Source organism: Sorex araneus, chromosome 5 (assembly GCF_027595985.1).
Source record: "Sorex araneus isolate mSorAra2 chromosome 5, mSorAra2.pri, whole genome shotgun sequence".
NCBI classification, from domain to species: domain Eukaryota; kingdom Metazoa; phylum Chordata; class Mammalia; order Eulipotyphla; family Soricidae; genus Sorex; species Sorex araneus.
In genome coordinates, this window is record NC_073306.1 from 112719116 (window position 1) to 112742997 (window position 23882).

The 23882-nt window shown below is 44.4% G+C and overlaps 1 protein-coding gene across 2 annotated transcripts in view; it reads left to right on the top strand.

The window, feature by feature from the left end:
• Nucleotides 1–23882, top strand: part of BTBD9 (BTB domain containing 9) — a 477618-nt gene that overhangs the window by 379426 nt on the left and 74310 nt on the right. For both annotated transcript variants that reach the window (XM_055138623.1, XM_055138624.1), the window contains exon 9: nt 10970–11077. In XM_055138623.1, the coding sequence (XP_054994598.1) occupies nt 10970–11077 (108 nt within the window). The remainder of the gene's footprint in view (nt 1–10969; nt 11078–23882) is intronic.

Sequence of the window (23882 nt, forward strand, 5' to 3'; positions counted from 1 at the left end):
AAAAAGAAGATGAGGCCTTTGTCGAGAACTCTTTCTGACTCTGGCCTTCTGGGAGTTTACCTCCGGCGCCTTCGGGCCCTCGCTGCAGCGGCAGTTAAAGGCAGTCTTATGCGGCAAGTGGTCCCTTGATTAAATGATTGGGAGGTGTATCACAGAAGCGAGGGCAGACTGGTGAGCCTCGGAGGCACGGGCATCAGACTCTGGATCTCTGCCAGAACCCAGACAACTCTCCCTGCGCCACTGCATCTGTTTCCGTTGTCTCTCGCTGCAGATGACTTTCTTTGCTTCTTTGTGCTCCTGAAGAAAGAGCATTACTCCAGAACCTCTTTCATTCTCATCATCTCATTTGGAGAGGGGAACTCCCAAGAGGAGCGCAGGGGGCCCCAGGGGGGCCCAAGATAATTCAGTGCAAGGGCCAAAGGATACTGTGATCCTACAGGCACCCTGTGGTGCCAGGGATCTAGCCAAAATAAGCTACATCCCAGGTGTGCACCTTCACCTCTGTACTGTCTGGTGAGCATTTCATCACCTGTTTAAGTGAACAGGTCAGTTAACCTAGAATCTCACATGGTTCTGAATTTTTGAGAGAGAGCATCTGATTGGCCCATCTGGTGGGCCACGTGGGGTCATTTGTCCACCTGTGCATTCAGGCCTCCCAACCTCGTGTCTACGCAGAAGCTGGTCAAAGGGAGCCACTTTCCCACCAGTAGGGCCTGTGGGGTCAAAGGAAACCATGAAACATCAGAATCAGGCAAGTCCTTAGATTTTTTTTTTTACTGGGGATAAATGTGACGTTCCAGTAAATTAACAGTAAATTCATTGACTCCTGGTCAGCGCTCGATAATTATTTGTTGAATAAAGACAGTTATTTCTAAATACCTTAATTTCTGAAGATTTTTAACCAAGGGTAGTCTGTAAACTTTTTGAAGTCAGAATTGTTTTTTATTTTGATGGATTTGATAACAAATTTATCATCTAATAGTAAATACTAATGTTCTGGCCGATGATGTTCCTTTAATGCTCTGTTCTCCCCAAGTGAGGAAAGTGACCAACAGCAGCTGGCTGGGTCCCACATACGTGGCCAGTCAGAAACAGAGAAAACGGGCACCGGCCCAGGGCAGTAGCTGCTATCTCCACTGTGAAACCTTGGCCACTGTTCAGATGTTCTTAATCCCTGGGAAAGGGGCGGGGAGTGCCACTCAGCACAGCGAGTTTGTCATTGCATACATAATGTAGACTTCCCAATTAGAATGCTACAATTTGGAAACTTTCTTCACAGACTGATGAGAGAGCAATTATTTTAAAGAGGTGAAAACTCAGTCCACTGGGTTTGCCTCAAGTCACTTCTGACTCAAGCCACAAAGACAAGTTTTGAAAACATATTCGCTATTGAATTTCATATCAAAACACCAACAAGGAGAGCAATTAGCTGCTATAAACTGAACCCCAGTAATCAATGGTATGCAGCCAGCCAGCGCATTTATAGAAGATGTAAGCAAAATCACATCTGCTAATCAATTAAAAAAAAAAGGAAAGAAAGGCCCAGCACTTCACTGCTTTTAAGGGAAATTCCACAGTGAGAATAGGAAGATTGAAGAGACAGCACTAATATCCCAGCACTTCATGCAGCGCTCATTAGGTGGAGGGCTTGTGGCAACAGCTAAACACAGGCCCCAATCTGCATTAATGGATCTTTGCCAGCAGCTTCCTTTATTCGGCCCCTTTGAAAATGACTTCTGATGTGCCAGTGAAGGTTTGTCTACGTGGGAGGGCGTTTTTAAGGAGTTCTTCCCTGTTCAGGTCAGAGGGAGTTTGTCTGTCCTGAATGACCTCACGGGGCAAACATTCCCAGGCAGAGTACAAGTTGGAAATATCTCTCTGTTGTTGCAGGAGCAGAGGCACAGAACAGACTCTGCTGGCAGGGAGAGGCGTGAAGGGAGCGATAGGTGTTTCAGTTGTGCTGTATTAGAACAAATTTCCTCTCCGTGGTAAAAAAGAGAGTGGGGTAATTTTCCCTTTGGTGTCCTGAAGCTGTGTTTGCCTTTTGTTTTTCTTCCAGTTGAATCAACAAAGGGATTTTCGTTTCTGGCTGAGCCTAAATTCAAAAATGCCAGAGTTCAGGTGAGATGGCCTGAAGTCCATCATCTCCTTTTCCACTGAGGAGTCGCCATAGCCCCACATTTCCAGACCCCAGGGACTCGTAATAGAGCAATAGAGAAGATATCTCAACCAGTATATGTATTTGGCAGCAGTTCAGAAAAAAGAATTTAGGCCAGGAGAAATTGTTGAAGTAAGGATCAATATACTAATAAAAATTAGTATCTTCAGCATGCATCTATGATAGGCTGTGGGTTAATATCCTTTAAATATAGAGGACATCTTGTAAGTCATTAACAAAAGGATAAATATAAGTAGAAAATGAGTAAAAAATTTAAGTTTAATGATAAAAGCTGCCAAAACTAAAGTGACAAGACGTATTTTATCTATCGTGTTATCAGAATTTTTTAGCTTTTAAATATCAGCTTTTTATTACAAAATTAATTGTTTTACTTTTTCAAAATATTTTTGGATCGACCTTTGTACTTTATTTTAATTACATTGTTTTAATTCAGTTTAACCTTCTACTTTTGAAAAATTGCTCAGGAATCACTCCTGACAAGACTTATTGACCATATGTGGGGCCGGGGATTGAGCCCGGGTCAACCATGTGCAAGGAAGCACGTCACCCTCTATGCTGTCTCTCTAGCCCGAGAGTGCCAGGGCCATTGTATAATGGTTGTGTCCCTGCACCATGTACTCCAACACTCAGTGCCAGGGTCCCTCCACCTTTTCCCAAGGTTGTTTAGCACTCTCAGATTCCAGTTCTGTTGAGCATTTAAGTTTTTTCCCCCACTGGGGACTATCTGATCCCTTACTTTGTTTCTTTATATTTCACATACGAGCAAGATCATTTGGTATTTGTTTTTTCTTTCTGACTCCCTTCAGTTAACAATCTTCAATTTCATCCAATTTCAGCAAATTGCAAGATTCCATCTTTTCTCGTAGTTGGATTATTCTGTTGTATGTACATATCACAATTTCTTTATCCACTCATCTGTTGGGTTTTTGGGTTGTGTCCACATCTGAACTACTGTGATGGTGAAGCGATGAACATAGATGTCCATGTGTCCTTTCGGATTAATGTTTTTGTGTTCCTGGGGTTGATGCCCAGTTTAGAATTCATGTGGAAACGCTGTTCCTAATTTTTTTTAGAAGTCTACCAACTTTCCCAATGAGACTGAACCAGCCACGTAGGAGTCTGAACTAGCAGTGAATGAGGGTTCCTTTTTCACCGCATCCCCACCAGATTTACTATTTTCAGACCTCTTTTAATAGACACTCGCACTGGTGTGAACTGATACCTTATTGTCATTTTGATTTGGAGTTCCCCGATATTTAGCAATGATAAACACCTTTTTATATTTCCGTTGGCTCTTTTTATGTCATCTTTGAGGAAATATCTGTTCATCTCCTCTCCCCAACTTTTGATGCTTTTATGTTGTTGTGCTTTGAGAATAATATATGTGTTTTTGTATATTCGCTTTTTGCTGTAAGATGTGTGAATATTTTCTCCTATTAGTAGGGTGTTGTTTTGTTTTGTCGGCCACACCTGGAAGTACTCAGGACTTACTCTTAGCTCTGTACTCAGTGATCATTCCTGGCAGTGCTCAGGGGCCGTATGTGGTGCTGAGAGTCCAACCAGAGTGAGCCCCAGTGTCTCTTTATTTTATGATTTCTTTCACAGTATTTCTTAGTTTGATGCTTTCCAGTTTCACAAATGGTTTTTTAACATGCCGTAGTTGTTGTGTGTTTATTTCTTCTTTTCTCAGTTAGTGAGTTTTATCGTTGAAGACCCCCCTGAGGTAAGTATTGTCAGGAGCCCTTCCTGACATTGTCTTGGTGTGTTTAATAGATATAGGTTTGATAAGAAGGTCTTTAATTCATTTTGAATGAATCTTTGTGTAGAGCCTAAGACAGGGTTCTAATTCCATTTTTTTCCACGTGGCTATCCAGTTTTCTTGTCATCATTTGTTGAAGATACTCTCCTTCCCCCACTTCACGCACCATGCTCCTTTGCTGAAGATTAACTCTCTGTACACCTCTGGCTACCCAATCCTGTTCTATTGACAGAGAGTCTATCTCCGTTCCAGTCCCAGGTGGTTCGGGGGTTTGTCTGTGTGTGTGTGTGTGTGTGTGTGTGTGTGTGTGTGTGTGTGTGTGTGTGTGTGTGTTTGGGTATCTGAACATCACCCAGAAGATGCTCAGAGCTTACTCCTGCTCTGTGATCATGGATCACTCCCGGAAAACTCAGGGGATAATATGCACCAGAGATTGAATCTGGATCCGCCATATGCAAAACAAGTGCCCTACCCACCGTGCTCTCCAACCCACTGCAGCAATTTTGTATAAATATCAAGACTTTACCCGATTGACTCCAGAATTGTCACTTGCATAAAGTTTAAAAAACAGTGACCATAGGGGCCAGAGCTATAGCACAGGGTAGGGCATTTGCCTTGCATGCGGCCGACCTGGGTTCAATCCCTGGCATCCCATATGGTCCCCCAAGCACTGCAAGGGATAATTCCTGAGTGCAGATCCAGGAGTAACCCCTGAGCATCGCTGGGTGTGACCCAAAAAGCAAAAAAAAAAAAAAAAAAGTGACCGTAGGTTTAGTTTTGTGTTCATCACAGAGATTTCGTAACAGTATAATATCGCCTATTTAAGAATCCACCAATAATAAATTGATTAAATCAATCATGGACCATCCCTACAGTGAAATTTTATGAAAACAATACATATGAAGGAGACCATATGACAGTATATAAAAAGTACTAATAATCACTGAGCAAACAAAAAATAAAACCTAATTGCAAATCCAGTGTGTCTTCAAAATTGCTGGAATTTTAAGTGATCACTTGTATTTGCATTGAAACCAATTGAAACACTTTACAGAGTAAATTATTGGACACAGTTTGTGCAACTTAAAAATATTCTTTACAGGTACAAGAAACATAGTAAGAGGTAAGGCACTTGTATTGCAAGCAGGTACTGGTTCAGTACCCTCCCCTCCCCCCACCGCTCCACACTCCCAATTATTTGCTATCAGTTCAACAATGTCCACTAAAGCATTTATGATTTTACTCATGACTAGTCTTTCTTTCATATTTTCTTCATATACCATATCATCTAGAAAGTTTTTCTGTAAACAATTTTGAGGATTGTCTTGATTCTCTCTTGAAAGGGACTGGTTATTTTCATAGAGTCACTTGAGTAGAAAAATTCACGCCTGGCTTTCTCCATCTTGGGAACTTGCTCACATCTCAGCCTAAGATGTGTCTTCCTGGGTCTGTTTCTCGTAGAGAAGCCTGTGTTCTCTCTTGAACACATAACTTACTCTCGTCCTCCTCCTGTTTCCCTAAATAAAACTATTTTATTTTACAAAACAAAACAGAGAAGAAATGATTATGCAAGAAGATAAGGATTATGATAAACATGGATTTATAAAATCTAAAATTCCATTGAAAAAGCCTCAGTAATATTTCTCAATAACCTGTTATCAAGTATAGAAAATAACAAATTATAGTGTTTTCCTGGTTTTGTTCTATTTTGGCAGAGTTATAAATTCTTTCTTCCCACATCACGTATGGAGCATACTCTATGAACAGAGTACACATGTTTGGAGCAGACTATTTTAACAGGAGTAGAGGCCAAGCACGTGATTCAGTTGGTAGAGAGCACATGCCTTGTATATGTGAGGCCCTGGGCTTGATCCCTGACAATAAGTGTCTCTTGACACAGTACCAGCAGGTGTGGCCCTGAGTCTCTAAGCACAGCTCAGTTTGCCTCTCCTCCCCAAATGAATAGTGAAGAAAAAGAGAAGGATCAATGGCATACAATCAGTCTGAGAGACAAACATAGAAGCCAAATTATACTTTCAAAATAAATACAAATTGACATTTTCTAACTGCATCAAAGTGCTGAGTGAATAGAATATTATTCGAGGAAATGACTAATAAGGGGAATGATTCATTTTCTTAGACAAACTGAATCAGAGTAGAATTATTGGACACTTGATGATAATAGGGTAGAGTTGTCTATGAGTCAGTGTACTTGAGAAATTGAGTAAAAGTACTCAGGTGGATTACGGGGAATCAGAAGGTCTATGTTTTCCACAACACTTTAGCAATTTATCCACTTAAAAGATGAATTCCAAAATATTAGGTGGTGAGGATTTAGTCATTGGTAACAAGCAGAATTATAATTGAAAACAAAGAATAGAGGGCAAGAAGAAAGGAAGACAGTGCCATTTTAAATCTGCTCTAAAAGCTTAATCGGTGACACTAAACTGAGCTTGTACAAAGGATTTAAAATATAATCCTTGATTGTAATTGCAAAATTAAGAAGTATGATGAATTGATTTTACAGAGCTCTAGATTGTAGATTATGACCCAGATACATAAGATAGGAGCCAAGAAAACATTTAGCAGGATGAATTAACTCTAGCCCAGACTTTGGGGCAGAATACCAATGGATCCCTCCTACCACTAACCGACTTTAAATTTAGACAAGTTCCTTAACAGTTTTAAGCTCCATTTTTGTTATCTGTAATCAGATGAGAATAATAATCTTGCTAGGAAGAGTTTTGAATGAGAGAGAGAGAGAGAGAGAGAGAGAGAGAGAGAACGAGAGAGAGCGAGCACCACCCTCAGGGAACTCGCAGACCGTGCTACCTGGAGAGCAGAGGTTCCCAGTAGAGCCACCCCTTCAGAAGAAAGGGGGACAATAGTATTCAACACGCTACTAAAAATTTATTGAAAAGAACAAGCAGAAAGTGTCCCCCAGTTGCACCCAAAGCTACTACCCCCACCAACCCCATCATTCTCATGCCCCGAGCTGGATCACACATGCTGGAAAACTCTTTGAGGAAGCAAACGTGCATGAAAAACTCTTAAGACTCTACTATAGCTTTTATGGAAAGGACATTTGCAGTTAAAAAAGTAAAAAACAGATGAACCGAGAGCCGCGGCACGAGAAGCAGAGCCTCCCGCCTATTGACTGTGATCCTGAGGTCTCCTAACCCACTTTGGCACCAGAGCGGATGCTTGAGCCATGCATTTTGACTGTGAACTGAGCTACAACCTCGTGCAGCCCGGGGAGGGATTTTTTTCCCTCCCCACCCCATTTTTCTGAGCAAAAATGGCGGCAGCGGCAGCAGCCACGCGGTGAGAGCCACCCTCTAAGACCCCCCCACCAGGAGGTAGGACTTTCTTTAGTGACGTAGCCCGTAGGTGGTCCTGGGAGGGGGTTGTTCCCGGCGCGCCTTCCGCCCAGAGATGAACCGGGAGCCGCGGCACGAGAAGCAGAGCCTCCGCGCCTACTGACTGTGATCCTGAGGTCTCCTAACCCATTTTGGCACCAGAGCGGATTCTTGCAGCCATCCATTTTGACTGTGAACTGAGCTAAAATATTAGAAACCCAAAAGTCTTCACTCTTACCAATGAAGAGAAATTATTAGATGATGCCTATTCGGCAGGCCTGATTGTTGGGGAAAATTTCCAATCAATAATAGTGAGTTCTGTATGGAAATATGAAATGTACTCAATATATATAGAGAATAATGGGAATATCATTAGCTACTTAAATGGGGGGTGGGGTGGGAGGGGGGTGTATTGGGGTTCTTGGTGGTGGAACGGGTGCACTGGTGAAGGGATGGTGGTTTAATCAGTATTTGACTGTGACTTGAACCTGAAAGCTTTGTATTGTTTTCTTGTTTTCACGGTGGTTCGATAAAATATTTCTTTAAAAAAAAAAAAGTAAAAAACAGTGGTCTCTCGGTGCTACGGCAACGGTCTATGAGAAAATGCTAGGCTATCATTTTATCCCACATTGATCAGTTGTTTTAATACTCAAAAATAACTTTCATTAAGGTACTGTGATTTATAAACTTATTTGTAGTTGAGTTTCTGACATACCACATACCATTGGTGTTTCAGCACCAATCCCACCACCAATGTCAATTTCTCTCCACCATTGTCCCCAAGATCCTTCCCAACCCACAGTCTGCCACCTTCATAGGCATATTTTTTTTAAATAATGTAGGACGACTACTATTTATTCAGCCATTGATTAAGCTGATTGAGTTGGGCATGAAGTCCACATTACTTTTTCTTTTTTTATTCAGAATGTTTATTTTATTTTATTATTTTATTATTATTTCCCCCCAGCCCTTTTTTGTTTTGTTTTTGTTTTTTTGGCTTTTTGGGTCACACTTGGCGATGCACAGGGGTTATTCCTGGCTCTGCACTCAGGAATCACTCCTGGCGGTGCTCAGGAGACCATATGGGATGCTGGGAATCGAACCCGGGTCGGCCACATGCAAGGTAAACTCCCTACCCGCTGTGCTATCACTCCAGCCCCCCCAGCCCTTTTTTGATTCACCGTGAGATACAGTTACATAGCTTTCATGTTTGAGCTTCAGTCATACAATCATCAAACACCCATCCCTTCACCAGTGCACACTTTCCACCACCAAAATCTCCAGTGTTGCCCCACCTCCACCCCCGTTCCAACCCTTCCCCTGCCCGTGTGGCAGACAGTTTCCCCCATATTCTCTCTACTTGGGTTACATTCGATATTTTGACACCAGTCCCACCACCACTCAAACCTGCCAAAAGGCAGTGCTAGATGGTTCGTTTTGTATTGCTTGTTATGAATATAATGTCCAGGAAATTCTATGTCATTCTCTTCCGGGAGCTTTAGTTTATAGTCTCCGGGACTTGGCCGTTGATGAGATTATAGGGTGCCAGGGGCAGTTTGTGGGTATGACTGCCAAGCTTCTGGAAAACTAGGGACTTGGCGGGGAGGAGGCCCAGTCCCAATCCAAGCAGACTTGGAATCTCAGCCACGGGTCCCACATACCTGGTTTTCCTGCTTGTCCACTCTTTGGTGAGGTTCATCCCCTCTTGGGTGAGGCTCATTCGAGCATGTGGAGAGGGACCTTGCGCATGGCAGCGGTTGGGTTCTGGAGGTTTTCAGCTGCCAGGATTCTTTTGGGGGCAAGGAGGCCCCAACCCGCCCCCTCTGAGGTGCCCCACTGAAGACAGCCTGGCACGGCGTCAGGGCATTCTGCAGTGCTCTCTTCCGGGAGCTTTAGTTTATAGTCTCTGGGTCTTGGCTGTTGATGAGATTGCATGATGACAGGGGCAGTCTGTGAGTGTGGCTGCCAAGCTACTGGAAAACTGGGGACCTGGGGGGAGAGGCCCAGTCCCGATCCAAGCGGGCCTGTAGATCTGAGTCATGGGTTCCCACCTACTTCCGTGCTACAGGCCCTAACTGTGTTTTTTGATCTCTTTCAAAATTTATGGGTCTCTGAAATAAGGCCAATAAGTGAGCTTATACAAAGCTGAGCCAGAGGTGGTTTGTGGGTGTGTCTCCCATATACCTAACTTTTGGCGGTTCAATTTCTTGGTAAACGTGGCCCCGAGTTGTTGGGGTCTGACCAAAGCCACAGCAGCAATTTTGGGGTATCTGGAAGTCTGAAGGCACCATCGACCCGCAGGTACAGTTTGACCTGCTGGCAGCACCATACCCCCTCATAGGCACAGTTTTAAGTTTGCACATTTTTTTTTTTTTTTTTTTTGCTTTTTGGGTCACACCCGGCAATGCACAGGGGTCATTCCTGGCTCATGCACTCAGGAATTACCCCTGGCGGTGCTCAGGGGGACCATATGGGATGCTGGGATTCGAACCCGGGTCGGCCGCGTGCAAGGCAAACGCCCTACCCGCTGTGCTATCTCTCCAGCCCCTAAGTTTGCACATTTTGTTTGGATATTATACTTTCAGTGTTGTTGGCTCTGTGGTTTGGATATACAGCTATTCCAGCCCTCTACACCCCCGATGTACCCTTGGCACCTGCCCTCTTTATCTCTCATCCTCCTCTTCCTCCACTTCTGTTTCTTTCCTTCCCTATTCTCCTTGCTAATACTCAGGATCCCGGCTGATCTCGGCATCCCCTCCTCAGTGCCTTGCGTTCCCTAGTCCTGTTACCTAGTCCTGTATGCTCCAGGTGGGTGAGATCATCCTGTGTTTGTCCTTCTGGATTACTTCTCTTAACATGGTGTATCCTTCAGTTCCATCCACGTTACAGAAAATTGCATGATTTCATAGTTCCTTAAAACTGCATATTAATGCTACATTTTTATCTGAGTTGTAACAATACATAGTACAGATCTATCCTTCCCCAGTCATTCCTGCCCCAAGATGTAACCACTATTCTGATTCATGTCACCACAGATAAATTTTCTCTTTTGGGCTTCTTGAAAGAAGCTTTCATTTAGTGTTTCTATTCTTATGTGAAGTAAAAGGGAGAATAAGAAGAACAGTGCCAAGATAATAAGTTTCTAAACATTAACACAGTTTTACCAATGAGCATGTTTTCCTGTATCTCCAAATCAGATTGCCGTACACAAGCTGTGCACTCTCTTGTAAGAATGCAAAGGAACCTAAAGTTTGATTGTTAAAGCTGCTGGGGCATGTTGGTTATCACAAATTCAAAGGCAGATTCTGCAGTGATCTCAAGGACTTAACCTTTGACCGACCACCCAACTGGAGAGGAGAGCTAGAAGAATCAGGACCAGAAATATTGGCGTCATCTTTTCACTGATGCAAAGACGAAAAGCTTTGTCACTTTGAGAACAGTCTGCCTGGGAGTGGGTGACTGTGGAGTAGACTCTGAAGAGACTAGCCTCTGACTATGGCAGGCTTCATCTTGTCTCTTCAACTTCTGTTGGAAATTGACTTTCTTCTTCCCTTGAAGTGTGGTGGAGCAGAAGGCCAGGAGGAGGCATAGGGTTGATATGGAGCAGCGCAAGCACAGGAAACACAGTGCGAAGAACACTGACACCATTCTTATGTTTTTCTCCTTTCCCAGGTTATTGCTTTGGGACTGTGATGATCGAAGCTACAGCTACTACGTTGAGGTTTCTACCAACCAGCAACAGTGGACCATGGTGGCCGACAGAACTAAAGTGTCCTGCAAGTAAGTTATGACCTCTTGAGTATTTATTGATGTTTTCTGAAATTTGGAAATGTCTCTCTGGTGGATTCAGAAGGTTCCTGTGAGGATTCAAGGAATCACCAAATTATATGCTAATAATCCTCGACTTCTATTTTGACTAAGACTATTTTAGTGGATTTGACTTTGGATAAAACCAAGCAGTCTTTATCTTGTAGTTTGAACTTGACTTTTTAAAATGGCGTGCATAATATACCTGTGCGGGCCCCATACATCCAAACTCTAAAGAACTTTCTCTTCTGTACAAAATCTTGCTGATTACAATACACACTTTAACAGTTATTCTGGGATCCTTATCCTGTTTTGCCCTGATCATTCTCAGGCTCAGCTCTAAATGATAATCACATCTCCATGTTAGATACACTGTTATCTAAACTGAAGAAAGCTTAGACCCTCCATTGGTTAAAAAAACATTCCTGGCAACTTAAGTCCTTTTTGAGCTTTCTGAGTGATAAGGAAGCCAGAAGGAAGATTTTTTTGCAGGGTCCAGCCAGCCTAGCATTATACCTAGAATATGTATGTGTATGTGCCCCAAATCTAACATTTAGATCTAAATGAGCTTGTTTCCAGCATCCTAGAAAGTTCTCCTCATGCCCTTTCTCAATTATTATCTGAAAAGTACCTTTATATTTAGAGTCACATTCTCGGGGAGCAAGATAAAGCAAATAAGTGGGGTTTCTTTTTTTTAATTGAGATATGATTCACATATCATAAAATTTACCCTTTTGAATTGTATAATTCATTAACCTTTAGTATATTTACAAAGTTGTACCGCTATCACTAATATCTAATGATCCAGAACATTTTCACCACCCTCAAATTAAGCTTCATAACCATTAGCAATCTCCCCAGTTCTGTCCATCTCCCCAGCACAGTAATCTGTGTTCTGTTTCTGTGAATTTTCATATTCTGGAAATTTTCTGCAAATAGAATTATATAATAAGTGAACTGTGTTCCTGGCTACTTTTATTTAATGTGTTTTCAGGATTCATTCAGGTCTAGTATGTGTCAGAGTTTTCATTTTATGATTGAATAATATTGATTATATGGAGAGGTATAGATAAGTTAAAATATATTTCAGATTTTATTCACTCACCAGTTTCTGAACATTTGAATTGTTTTCACTATTTATTATGATATTGCTAATATGAACATTCCTGTGCATGTTTCTGTATAAATATGTTTTTAATTCTATTGAATAAATATGTAAGAGTAGAATTGCTTGGTCTTACAGTAATTCTAAGTTTTTGAGGAACTGCTAAACTTTCCTCTAGCAATTGCACCATTTTGCATTTCAGCAAAATATAAGAGCTCCAACTTCTCCACATTCTTGCCAACACTGGTTACTATCATTTTTTTTAGAGTCATCCCAGTAGGAAGAGAAGTGATATCTCATTGCGGTTTGATTTGCATGATCCTAATGGATGATGAGCATCTTATTCTTATCTGACCATGATTTATTAATAACTTTGATGAGAACTTACTGGTGCAGTGCCCGACACCCTTGATTACTTGCAGCTATCCTGATTATCATCCGGTGTGTTTATAACATCACTGTAACGGATTAGCTCCAGCACTTCCCTGACTCCACATACTGGACTCTTCCCAGTGTGTAGCAGTCGCTGAAGTGTCCTGGCTACCAGTGCCGCTTCTTGCTGGTTGACAGCAGAACCCAGATGTCTTCCATTCTGTGCCTTTGCCGTCACACAGGTCCTTACTCATCTGCTGGAAGGCTGCTCAGCTCTTAGAGAGAAGGTTCTGAAGAGCTGAGGCCTGGGTAGAACGAACATCCACTCACTCTTCCACGTTCTCCTGGGAAACACGGCCACGCCAGCTGTTAGCAGCGCTGGGAAACCCTTGCTCAGTCAGTTCCTAGCTGGGCAGCCACTTCTCAGTGGAACACAAATCCTGTGGCCATTATAGCCATTTCTGCCTTGGCCTGAGAAAATTAGCAATTATTTAGTAACTAGGATTTCATTACATGCACATATTTTATCTCATTTTGTCCTGATTATAAAACATCTTGTGGGATATTGGCCTCATTTTATAAAATAGAAGATGAAGGACTCTTTCCACTGCACCTCATTACCCCCAAGTATAAAAACATTGCTAAAGAGGACTGAATTGAGCTGAATGAGGAAAACTGGGAAATGAAATGATTAATTTATGTCCAAGCTACCAGAACCCTTTTTAAAAAGTAGAAAGGCCCATGTTTAAGACCCACGAACAGCTGCCCATGGACGGCCCAAGTCTCTTTCCAGAGTTCTTGCTTAATCTGGCAGTCATTGTTTTCCAGAGTGAAAGCAGTGCTCCCCCCACCCCAAGCCCCTTGCTGCCCCTCCCCCATTCCCCCTAACATTGTACTGCCTGCACTGTTTGAGCACTGTCATCTCGTTGTTCATCGATTTTCTCCAGTGGGCACCAGCAACATCTCCATTGTAAGACTTGTTACTGTTTTTGGCATATCAAATACACCCTAGGTAGCTTGCTGGGCTCTCTGAGAGGGACGGAGGAATCGAACCCAGGTCAGCCGCATACAAGGCAAAGGCCCTACCCGCTGTGCTGTCGCTCTAGTCCTAACATTGTAGCCACTAGAAATTGGACCTAGTATGCCTTTCTCTTAGTCCTGTTGAAAGTGTTATAAATGTGAATTTTTTTTTATCAGGGACTTTATTTGGTGGGGGTAGGGGGCGGTACACCCAGCAGCAGTGCTTGGGGAATGCTGGCTCAGTACTCTCCGGCTGATCTCGCAGTGCTCAGGGGACCATGCAGTGCTCTCGGCGAAACCTGGGCCTGCCTTTTGCAAAGCATTCAGCCCTCTGAGTTATCTCTCTGGCCCCACTCAATGTGAATTTTTAACAAGAGTTAGTTGACTAATTGCTGACCAGTTTATATCATAATGACTTTGTATTTATTTAAATGTTCCTTTTTCCTGATTCAAAACCCCATTTACTCATTAGAACCTCTCCCAGTAGCTTTGTATTAAGTCATCAACATCATTTTTTTCTCTTTTAAAAATTTTCCCTTGGTTTGTGGATTTAAATAATTAATGTTTTTACTTCATATATTAGCACTTAGACCTACAATAGCGTTTTACAAATTAATAAATAAATAATAGACTAGCATAACAACAGTAATGCTGGGAAGGCAAATGCCCACTAACCCTCTCACAGCGATCAGAAGGAGGGGTTATGATTTTGCTGTGGGCACAGTCTGAATCTGTCATGCTTCCTGTTTTTTAGTTAGGTCTTAATATAACAGAAGATAGAGTCATTAGGAAGAGAAGAAAGCCTTTTCTCTTAACACTAATATACTCCAGAGCAGTCCTCAAGAAAGGTCTCTAATAGTTTTAAGAGTTGTAGCCTGTTCTTTACTGTAATGAAATATGTGAGTCATTTCATAAATGACGGTCTGAGAGACCTCGCAGATGGTAGCCCTGTCCCCTGACAGCATTTCCCTAGCCCGGGACTCAGGCAGTGCCCAGGGAATGAGATGTCCAGTGTCACCGGGGAGTCTGTCTGCTCGTGAACTGGGATACTTTCCTTTATTGCTATCGAGATCTTTCTGCTAGAGCCAGAGCTTCTCTTGTGTTGCTCTCAGTTCATTTTCCATCATAGATAATTCAGGAGGGGAGGTATTGATCCCCCCCCAGCTTTATTGAGATAATTGAGGGTCAACATTGTATGAATTCAAGGTGCACAGCATGATGGTTTGCTATCTAGATACTTACGTAGTTAGTAAGTTCAGTCTTACGCAGCTTGAATTCTTTTTCTTGTGATGAAAGACTTGAACGTTCACTCTCCTAGCAACATTCAGATATGCAGTAAAGATGTGCGTTAGCTGTGCTGAGCGTATATCCCTGGTACTTATCTTACAGTGAAAGTTGATACCTTTTGTCCTCCTTCACCTACATCTTTACCCCACTTCCAGTCACCACCAGTCTGTGCTCTGCTTCCTGCGATTGTTGTTCCGCCCTTCCCTTCCCTTCCCTTTGAGGATGCAGCAGTAGCTAAGGACAGCACTCGCCCCCTGTAGGGTGCTCACGCACTTGACTGGTGCTCCTGGCAGTCAGGCTGCAGTGCTGTGCGAGTGCTCTCGGGGACTGCACACTAACAGTAGTGCTCATGCGCACTCCGCTGCAGTGCTCGCCCAGTGGCACCGTGGCTGTGGCACTCCCGCTGGGTCACGTGTGATCCTTTAGTTGCTCTGTCTTCACAGAGATCACTCGCAGGGCTGAGGAACTCGGACGGCAGAGCTGCTAGGTGCCAGTGAGCAAAGCCTGAAGAGGAGCTTTGGGGAAGGGAAGGGAAGAAGAGAGGCTGGAGAAATACCCCAGTGGGTGGGCACCTCCCAGGACCAGGCAGTTTCCACTGCTCCTTCAGTTAAGAGCGTTTTACTGTGCTTTTGAGATGCCCTTTGGCGTCTCCGGGCATTGGCACTACCCCTCTGGCCCCTGCACCCCGCCTGCCTGCCCCCTGAAGCCACCGTCATATGTCTAGGGAGGACCAGTGCTCTCTCCCCGGGTCCGACCCCAGAGCTGGTGCTGTTTCCTCACCAGGAGTCTAAGACCCAAGAATCTTGTTTCTTCTGCTTATTCCAGGGCAGAGAACACAGGGTAAACCAAACAGTGTGAGCGACTCTCCCTGGCTGCATCCCTGCACTACTGGGCTCAGCTGCTGGTCTGGTGGCCTGGGAGTAACCAGAAGTGGCCCCAGGACCCCCTGAGCAGCTCTTGAGAGACCAAAAATTTTATTTCTTCTGTCATTTTGTAGAAACTCCTTTGGATCTTGATGAGCGACTGTCCTTCCTATTTACCAGTTTGCGATATATTTATGGCTGTGTCTCGTATCTTTTTGACATCAGCTTATTCATTTCCAGAAAGGGAAGAAAGGGGAAGCGCCTGTACTCAGCGTCCCAGACCCGCGTCCCCAAGCCCCACTGATGGGGCCCCAGACCCCCTCCCTCCCGGGCCCGCTTCCTCCCCTCCCTGTGCCAGCCTTGCTCTGCCCGCACTCCCCTCTCTGCCCCACACGCTCCTCAGTAGACTGCTCTTGCACACGTCGAGTAGAAAACTATTCTTCACAGACCCATTGCCAGTGACTTTCTCTGCAAAAATGGGAGCGACGTCAGCCATCATCAGACCATGCCCTAGCAAACATTTTAGTCCAAGTAAATGGGTAGGTGCGAGGAACTGGATCCCACGAAAGGCTCCTCCGCTGCCTGAGAACGCCACAGTCTCGGTACAGGAATTTCCAAGTATTTCTAACTTTTAGCTTAACTTTCTCACAAATTTTGTCTGTCTCCCAGATATATCTCCAGATTCCTTTTTGAATGTATTTTCTCTAACCAAAGTATTCATTCAGGCAAGCTGTGAGAGCTTTTAATAACTTATGAAATTACTGATAAAAAGAAGATTTTTAAGCAGTATACAAAGTTATAGAAGTACTATCACAAGCACAAATTAAGGAATAATAAAATCAAGAGGAAATATGTCAAAATGTTAATAATGAGTGCCTTGGTGTTTGGGGACTATGGAAATTTATTCTGATTTTTCTGCTTTTTTTGACCAATTTGCATGTATTTCTTTTAAATTAAAAAAAAATAAAGTTACTCAACACCCTTGTTTCCCGCTGCAGCCCAAGTGTGCTGTTGATGCTCGTCCTTGCCGTCCTGAAGTGGCAGGTGCTCCGGGTTGGCATGGCTTCTTCCCTGCCAGCAATAAATCAGGGGAATTAAATAAGTGCTGTACATAGCAATATCCTCCAAGTGCCCGGGAACCTTGAAAACACTCATCTCGCACACGAGCCGTGCTCCCTGAAAGGACACCTGAGCCACTTCTCCTCGCCGCCCCCCCCCCCCCCCCCCCGGGCCTCTGCAGAGACAGGGCACCTCCCAGGACCAGGCAGTTTCCACTGCTCCTTCAGTTAAGAGCGTTTTACTGTGCTTTTGAGATGCCCTTTGGCGTCTCCGGGCATTGGCACTACCCCTCTGGCCCCTGCACCCCGCCTGCCTGCCCCCTGAAGCCACCGTCATATGTCTAGGAAGGACCAGTGCTCTCTCCCCAGGTCCGACCCCAGAGCTGGTGCTGTTTCCTCACCAGGAGTCTAAGACCCAAGAATCTCGTTTCTTCTCCGCTTGTTCCAGGGCAGAGAACACAGGGTAAACCAAAGTGCAGAGTTACAGCTTCAGTAAACGTCCTGAGCGCAACAAGATTGAAAAACAGGGCGTTTAAACCGAAACAATTTACCTTGCCAGCAATCTTCTTTGTCATTGTGTGTGATAAAGTTGAGAACATTTTCTTTCAGCCAGCTTTGTTGCTGAGCCTGACACTTACTGAAATGAAGTATCCAGGGAAGATCCCCGTGTGCCCGGAGTGATGTGTAGAGGACCCGAGTCACTAATGTGATAAAAGGGGAAGCAGGTTTGTAAGGGACGAAATGTGTTCACCATCGAGACTGCTGGCGACTTCAGAGGAAGCGCCACCTTCTAGTTTCCAGGACAGGACTGCGGGCTGCTACTTCTTGCAAGTCTGTGCTGAAATAAGGAGAGGGTGGCGAGCCCCCCCATCCCTGCAATGCTGCAGGGGGCTTGCTGCTCATCTTGAGGTGCTCAGCCAATTACTGGACTCTGGTGGTGTAATTGTCACTTTTAAAAGGCTCGACAGAGATTTTAGTTTCCTCTTTTCATACTTAATTCCATTTTTCGACCCAATATTTGACAGTAATGAAAAAAGCCAGTCATGTTCTTTCCTATATCTTTTTTCAAAGGGCAAACATTGGTGTTAATTTTGTCGGGAGTTTTCAAACCTGAACAATAAAGCAACATGTACCAATAAGAAGAGTGGCAAAAACTGGGGAATAATTTTGATCTCTGTGTGTGTGTGTGTGTGTTACACACATATTAAACAGAGCCTCATGGTAATGATGGGCTCTCAGAGCCTTCTCTGTTAGACCTGGAGACATATGTTCATCAAACTATGGGTTATAGACATATAAAGAAATGTGAGTAGATGAACATTTTAGAGTAGGGAACAGCCGTTGGGAGCCATTGATTCATACCTGCACATCTAGAGGAGGAATTTGTTCTTTTTACTGCAGAAAGACTTTTTATGCAAACATTTGCCCTTATGTAGGAATTCATGTGGAGAGTAGATTTTGAGGCTGAGGATGTGAAGCAAACTGTAAATTTAGACCTCAGCTGGTTCTGTGGACCCCTCCCCACCCTCAGGCCCTTCCTGGCCCCGATATTTGACAGGTCAAAGGAGCAGGAAGGAAAGGAAGTCTCCCGAGAGCCGTTGATCAGCTGACAGAATGGAGAGCCGTGGCCTCCTTTCCTCTTCACCGAGGAGTGTGTCATTCTCGGAGGATAACCATTGTTTCTGTGCCTCTCATTTAAAAATTGAGGTTAAAAATGAGGTGGAGAGGGGCTGGAGCCATAGCACAGGGGGTAGGGCATTTGCTTGTACACAGCCAACCCGGATTTGATTCCCAGCATCCCATATGTCCCCCCAAGCACCGCCAGGAGTAATTCCTGAGTGCAGAGCCAGGAGTAACCCTTGTGAATCCCCGGTATGATCCAAAAAGCAAAGAAAAAAAAAGAGCTGGAGAGATAGTAAAACCGGTAGGGCATTTGCCTCACGCATAGCTGACCTGGGTTGGATTACCTGCTGGTTCCGAACCCTGTGTGGCCCTCCGGGCCAGGAGTATGCCCTGAGCACTGCTGAGTGTCACCCGAAAACAAACAAAAAGCCAAACATTTGAAGCATGTCTTAATGACACTTTCTCAGAGCACTGTGTATGAACACTTAAAATGTATATAGTTTCTGTTTTGACTAGAGTTATAGTACAGCAGTTTGGGTGCTTGCCTGTCACATGACTGTCTGGGTTAGATCACACATACGGTCTGAGCGCCCCTAGAGTGCTCCCTGAGCCCAAGTCCAGGAGTAAACCACCAAGTGTGGGCCCAAAAACAAACAGACCCAAATGTATCGTGGGAATAGCTTTTCCGTGAACATCGCACTGTAAGTGACGGGAGCCCTCAGAGCACAGTGGGCCCGCTGCCGTCCTTGCTTTGTGCCCCAGCCAGTCCCCTCCCTGAAGTTTACTTCCTGCAGCAGAGAATTCTTCACACACACTCAGGCAGAGCAGTCGCTTTGAAACTCTGGCTTCTGCCGCTCCCTGGGTGGAGACCGGAGCTCCTCTCCTGACCTGCGTGATCATGTAGCGAGGCCCCCCACTGCCACTCCAGGGGCGCGGCACCCTGGCCAGCCCCCTCGCACCCCCCACAGTGCACCTGCATGCCGCTCCTGAGCCTGTGCTCTGCCCGGGGCCCCCCGCCTGGCTCAAACACACCTTCCCAGGAGCACTGTCATCATCCGCTCGCCCTCACTGAGAGGGGCGTTTGCAGGGCCCCTCCCATGGAAGAGCGCTGAGGGTTCCGCTTCACTCACCCTCTTTCCGGTGGGCGGGCAAGGACCCAGCGCTTGTGTTTCCATGTGAGCGAGTGAGCGAGGGCTGCCACACTTCCTCTCCAGTCATGCACAGCGTCGGTTCTACCTGTCCTGCGCCTGTCTGGACCTGCTGGTGCCACAGGACACTGGCAGGAAGTCTGCCTGCCCCTCCTCAGACATGGAGGAAGGTAGAGCTTATAGGAGAAAACAAAAATTGCTCAAGTTGTTCGCTGTCCCTGGTAATGCAGTCCTCCGAAGACTAGGAATATTCCAACTTCTTACTGACTTACCATTATTGTTTTGTCGTCCTTGATTTATTCATAACCTTACCCCATAAATTCAGTCATTGCCAGAGGTCCTCTGCCTCCCCATTTATCCTCGCTTCCCAGCCTAATGAGTTGGATCCCCAATAACAGTTTGTCACTTGAGATTGGCTCCTGAATGGAAGGCTGTTATCTTTATTTTTAACCATTCTTAAAGTCTTTCTTTAAGGAGGGACCAAGTGTTTTAAAAACTATTAGCCTTTCAAGTCACCTCTCCACACTGCCCTGACCCCCACCTCTTTCCCAAGTAACCAGGATTTCCCTTTTGACACCTTGCCCAGCATGGAGGAGCTCTCCCATCGCCCCCCGCCCATGGTCTGGGGCTCTGAAGCTCCCAGCCCCACCTTGCTGCTCTCAGTCACCTCTTCACGCCGCCCTGACCCCCGCCTCTTCCCCAGGTTGTTGGGGGCGTGTTCTCACATCAGGGGGCATGGTCATCTTAGTCACTATATGCTAATAGTCAACTAGCCTAGCCTAGCCTAATTTCATAAAAACTGTCAGTGAACACATCAAGCTGCACAAAAAGTCCTTTGTAAAGAGATCATAGCCCCACATCTTCACTTGAGGCCCCACAAGCTAAGGAGAGCGCGTGACAGTAAAGCCCATAACAACATGAAGAAACAGCGAAAACCTCCACCACCAGGAGAGATGGAAGAGAGGATCTCAGAAACCTCAACAGGGACTTCCCAGAAATACAACCTCCTCTCAGATAAAGAATTCAGAGAGGAAATCGTGAAGATGGTTGACGGACTCAAAGCAGCTATGGAACGAACATCCAATAAATTAACGGAGGATATGGATGCAGCATTGGAATGGTCCACCAATATAATCCAGGAAGAAATGAGAGCAGAAATTTCAAAGCTACGAACAGAAGTGACACAATTAAAAGAATCGGTAGCTGAAATGAAAAAAACTCAGTAGGAGCCCTCAATAGTAGAATGGCTACAGCCGAAGACAGAATCAATGATCTTGAAGATGAGCTGCAGAAAGCATATAGGCAACAACATATAATGGCAAAAGGCCTCAAAATGGCTCTAGAGCGAATTAGAGTCCTAGGGGATGACCTCAAGAGAAACAATGTAAGAATCATTGGAGTACCAGAAGCAAAGGGAACCAATCCCAATGAAAAAAACACAATTAAAGACATCATCGCTAAGAAATTCCCAGAGCTAGCGAAGGCAGACATCCAGATCCAAGGAGTCCAAAGGGTGCCAGCTAAAAGGGACCCAAATAAAAAATCCCCAAGGCATATCATAGTCAGAAAGATGGATGCTGTGGATAGAGACACAATACTGCAAGCAGCAAGATCAAAGAAGGAAATCACATACAAAGGAGCACCCCTTAGATTCACAGCAGACCTATCAGAGGAAACCTTCCAAGTCTGAAGACAATGGTGAGATATAGTGAAAAAACTTAATGAAATGAACGCCTCACCAAGAATATTTTACCCAGCTAAACTCTCAGTTAACCTCGGAATCAGCTTAACCAAGGAAGTAAAGGACCTCTACAAAGAAAACTATAAAACGCTACTCCATGAAATAAAAGAGGACATGAGGAAATGGAAACATATCCTCTGCTCATGCATAGGGAGAATCAACATTGTGCAAATGGCAATACTCCCCAAAGCATTATACAGATTCAACGCGATCCCTATAAGGATATCCATGACATTCTTTAAAGAAATGGATCAAGCAGTCTTGAAATTCATATGGAACAATAAATGCCCACGGATGGCTAAAACAATTCTTGGGAAAATGATGATGGGAGGCATCACCCTCGCCAACCTTAAACTTTACTACAAAGCGGTAACAATTAAAACAGCATGGTACTGGAACAAAAGCAGAGCCGCAGACCAATGGAACAGAGTGGAATATCCCAACACACAACCCCAAATGTATGATCATCTAATCTTTGATAAGGGAGCAAGAGATGTGAAGTGGAGCAAAGAAAGCCTCTTCAACAAATGGTGCTGGCACAACTGGACAACCACATGCAAAAGAATGGGCTTAGACCTCGACCTGACACCATGCACAAAAGTCAGATCAAAATGGATTAAAGACCTCAACATCAGACCACAAACCATAAGGTACATTGAAGACAAGGTCGGCAAAACCCTCCATGATATTGAAGCTAAAGGTATCTTCAAAGATGACACAGAACTAAGCAATCAAGTAAAAACAGAGTTAAACAAGTGGGACTACATTAATCTAAGAAGCTTCTATACCGCAAAAGACACAGGAACCAGAATACAAAGGCAATCTACAGAATGGGAAAGGATATTCATTCAATACCCATCCGATAAAGGATTGATATCAAGAGTATACAAAGCACTGGTTGAACTCTACAAGAAGAAAACATCCAACCCCATCAGAAAATGGGCCGAAGAAGGTACATGAAAAAATGCTCTGCATCACTAATCAGGGACATGCAGATCAAAACAACCATGAGATACCACCTCACACCACAGAGACTAGCACACATCCAAAAGAACAAAAGCAACCACTGTTGGAGAGGATGTGGAGAGAAAGGGACCCTTCTCCTCTGCTGGTGGGAATGCCAACTGGTCCAGCCCCTTTGGAAAACAATATGGATGATTCTCAAAAAATTAGAAATTGAGCTTCCATTTGATCCAGCAATACCACTTCTGGGAATATATCCTGGAGAAACAAAAAAGTATAGTCAAAATGACATCTGCACTTACATGGTCTTCGTGGCACTGTTTACAATAGCAGAATCTGGAAAAAACCCGAGTGCCTGAGAACAGATGACTGGTTAAAGAAACTTTGGTACATCTATACAATGGAATACTATGCAGCTGTTAGAAAAGGTGAAGTCATGAACTTTGCATATAAGTGGATCAACATGGAAAATATCATGCTAAGTGAAATGAGCCAGAAAGAGAGGGACAGACATAGAAAGATTGCACTCATCTGTGGAATATAAAGTACCCAAGAATTGTAGTATATAATGCCTCCATAGCTTAGAAGCTGGCCTCACACGCTGGGGGAAAGTCATCCCAGATAGAGAAGGGAACACCAAGTAAAATGTGATTGGAGATCCCGCGCGAGAAGGGAGATGCGTGCTGAAAGTAGACTAGAGACTGAACATGATGGCCACTCAGTACCCCTATTGCAAACCACAGTAACCAAAAGGAGAGAGAGAGAGAACAAATTGGAATGCCCCGCTACGAAGGCAGGGTGGGGTGGGAGGGATACTGGGTTCATTGGTGGTGGAGAATGGACACTGGTGGAGGGATCGGCTCTCAAACATTACAATAGGGAAAAACAAGCACAAAAATGTGTGAATCTGTAACTACCCTCCCTGTGATTCACCAATTAAAAAATAAATTATTTAAAAAATTAAAAATAAAATTAATTAATTAATTAAAAATAAATAATCTTAAAAAAGAAAATACAATAAAAACTATTAGCCTTTCATTTCAGAAATTGATTGGACTTAAAAATCTTAAATTTGTCAGATTAGTATGCTCCAGTCACTTCTCTCATTTTTAGAGTAAAAGTTAAATTTTAAAAAATATTTTTTTAAAACTGCTGGGGATCCCCCTGGAGAGGATGCTGAGGTGCTTGTCAGGGCATGCCGGGCAGCCCCCTTGGGAGCCCCACTCGCTGACCCGTCACAGGCTCCTCGGGGCTGCTCAGGCCCTGGAGTGCCCCTTCCCACAGTCAAGTGTTTTGTTTGTTTTGATTTGGGACCTCCTTGAGGTGCTCAGTGCTTATTACTGGTGTGCTCAGTCCAATCCTGACAGTGCTCGGGACCATATGGGGTGGAGGGTGAGTGCTCAGGCCCTGCATGGCTGAGCGTGATTGACCCTCCCTCACAGGTCGCCCTAGAGACCCCTAGTCAGAGACACGAAGCCACTAGAGAGCATCACAGGGTCATCGCAGAAATCTGTTTCCCAGTGAGTGGGGATGGGTGTGCAGGGAAGGAGCAGAGACAGCGGCGGAGGTGGTGTTGGTTTGGTCGGTTCTTCCAAAAG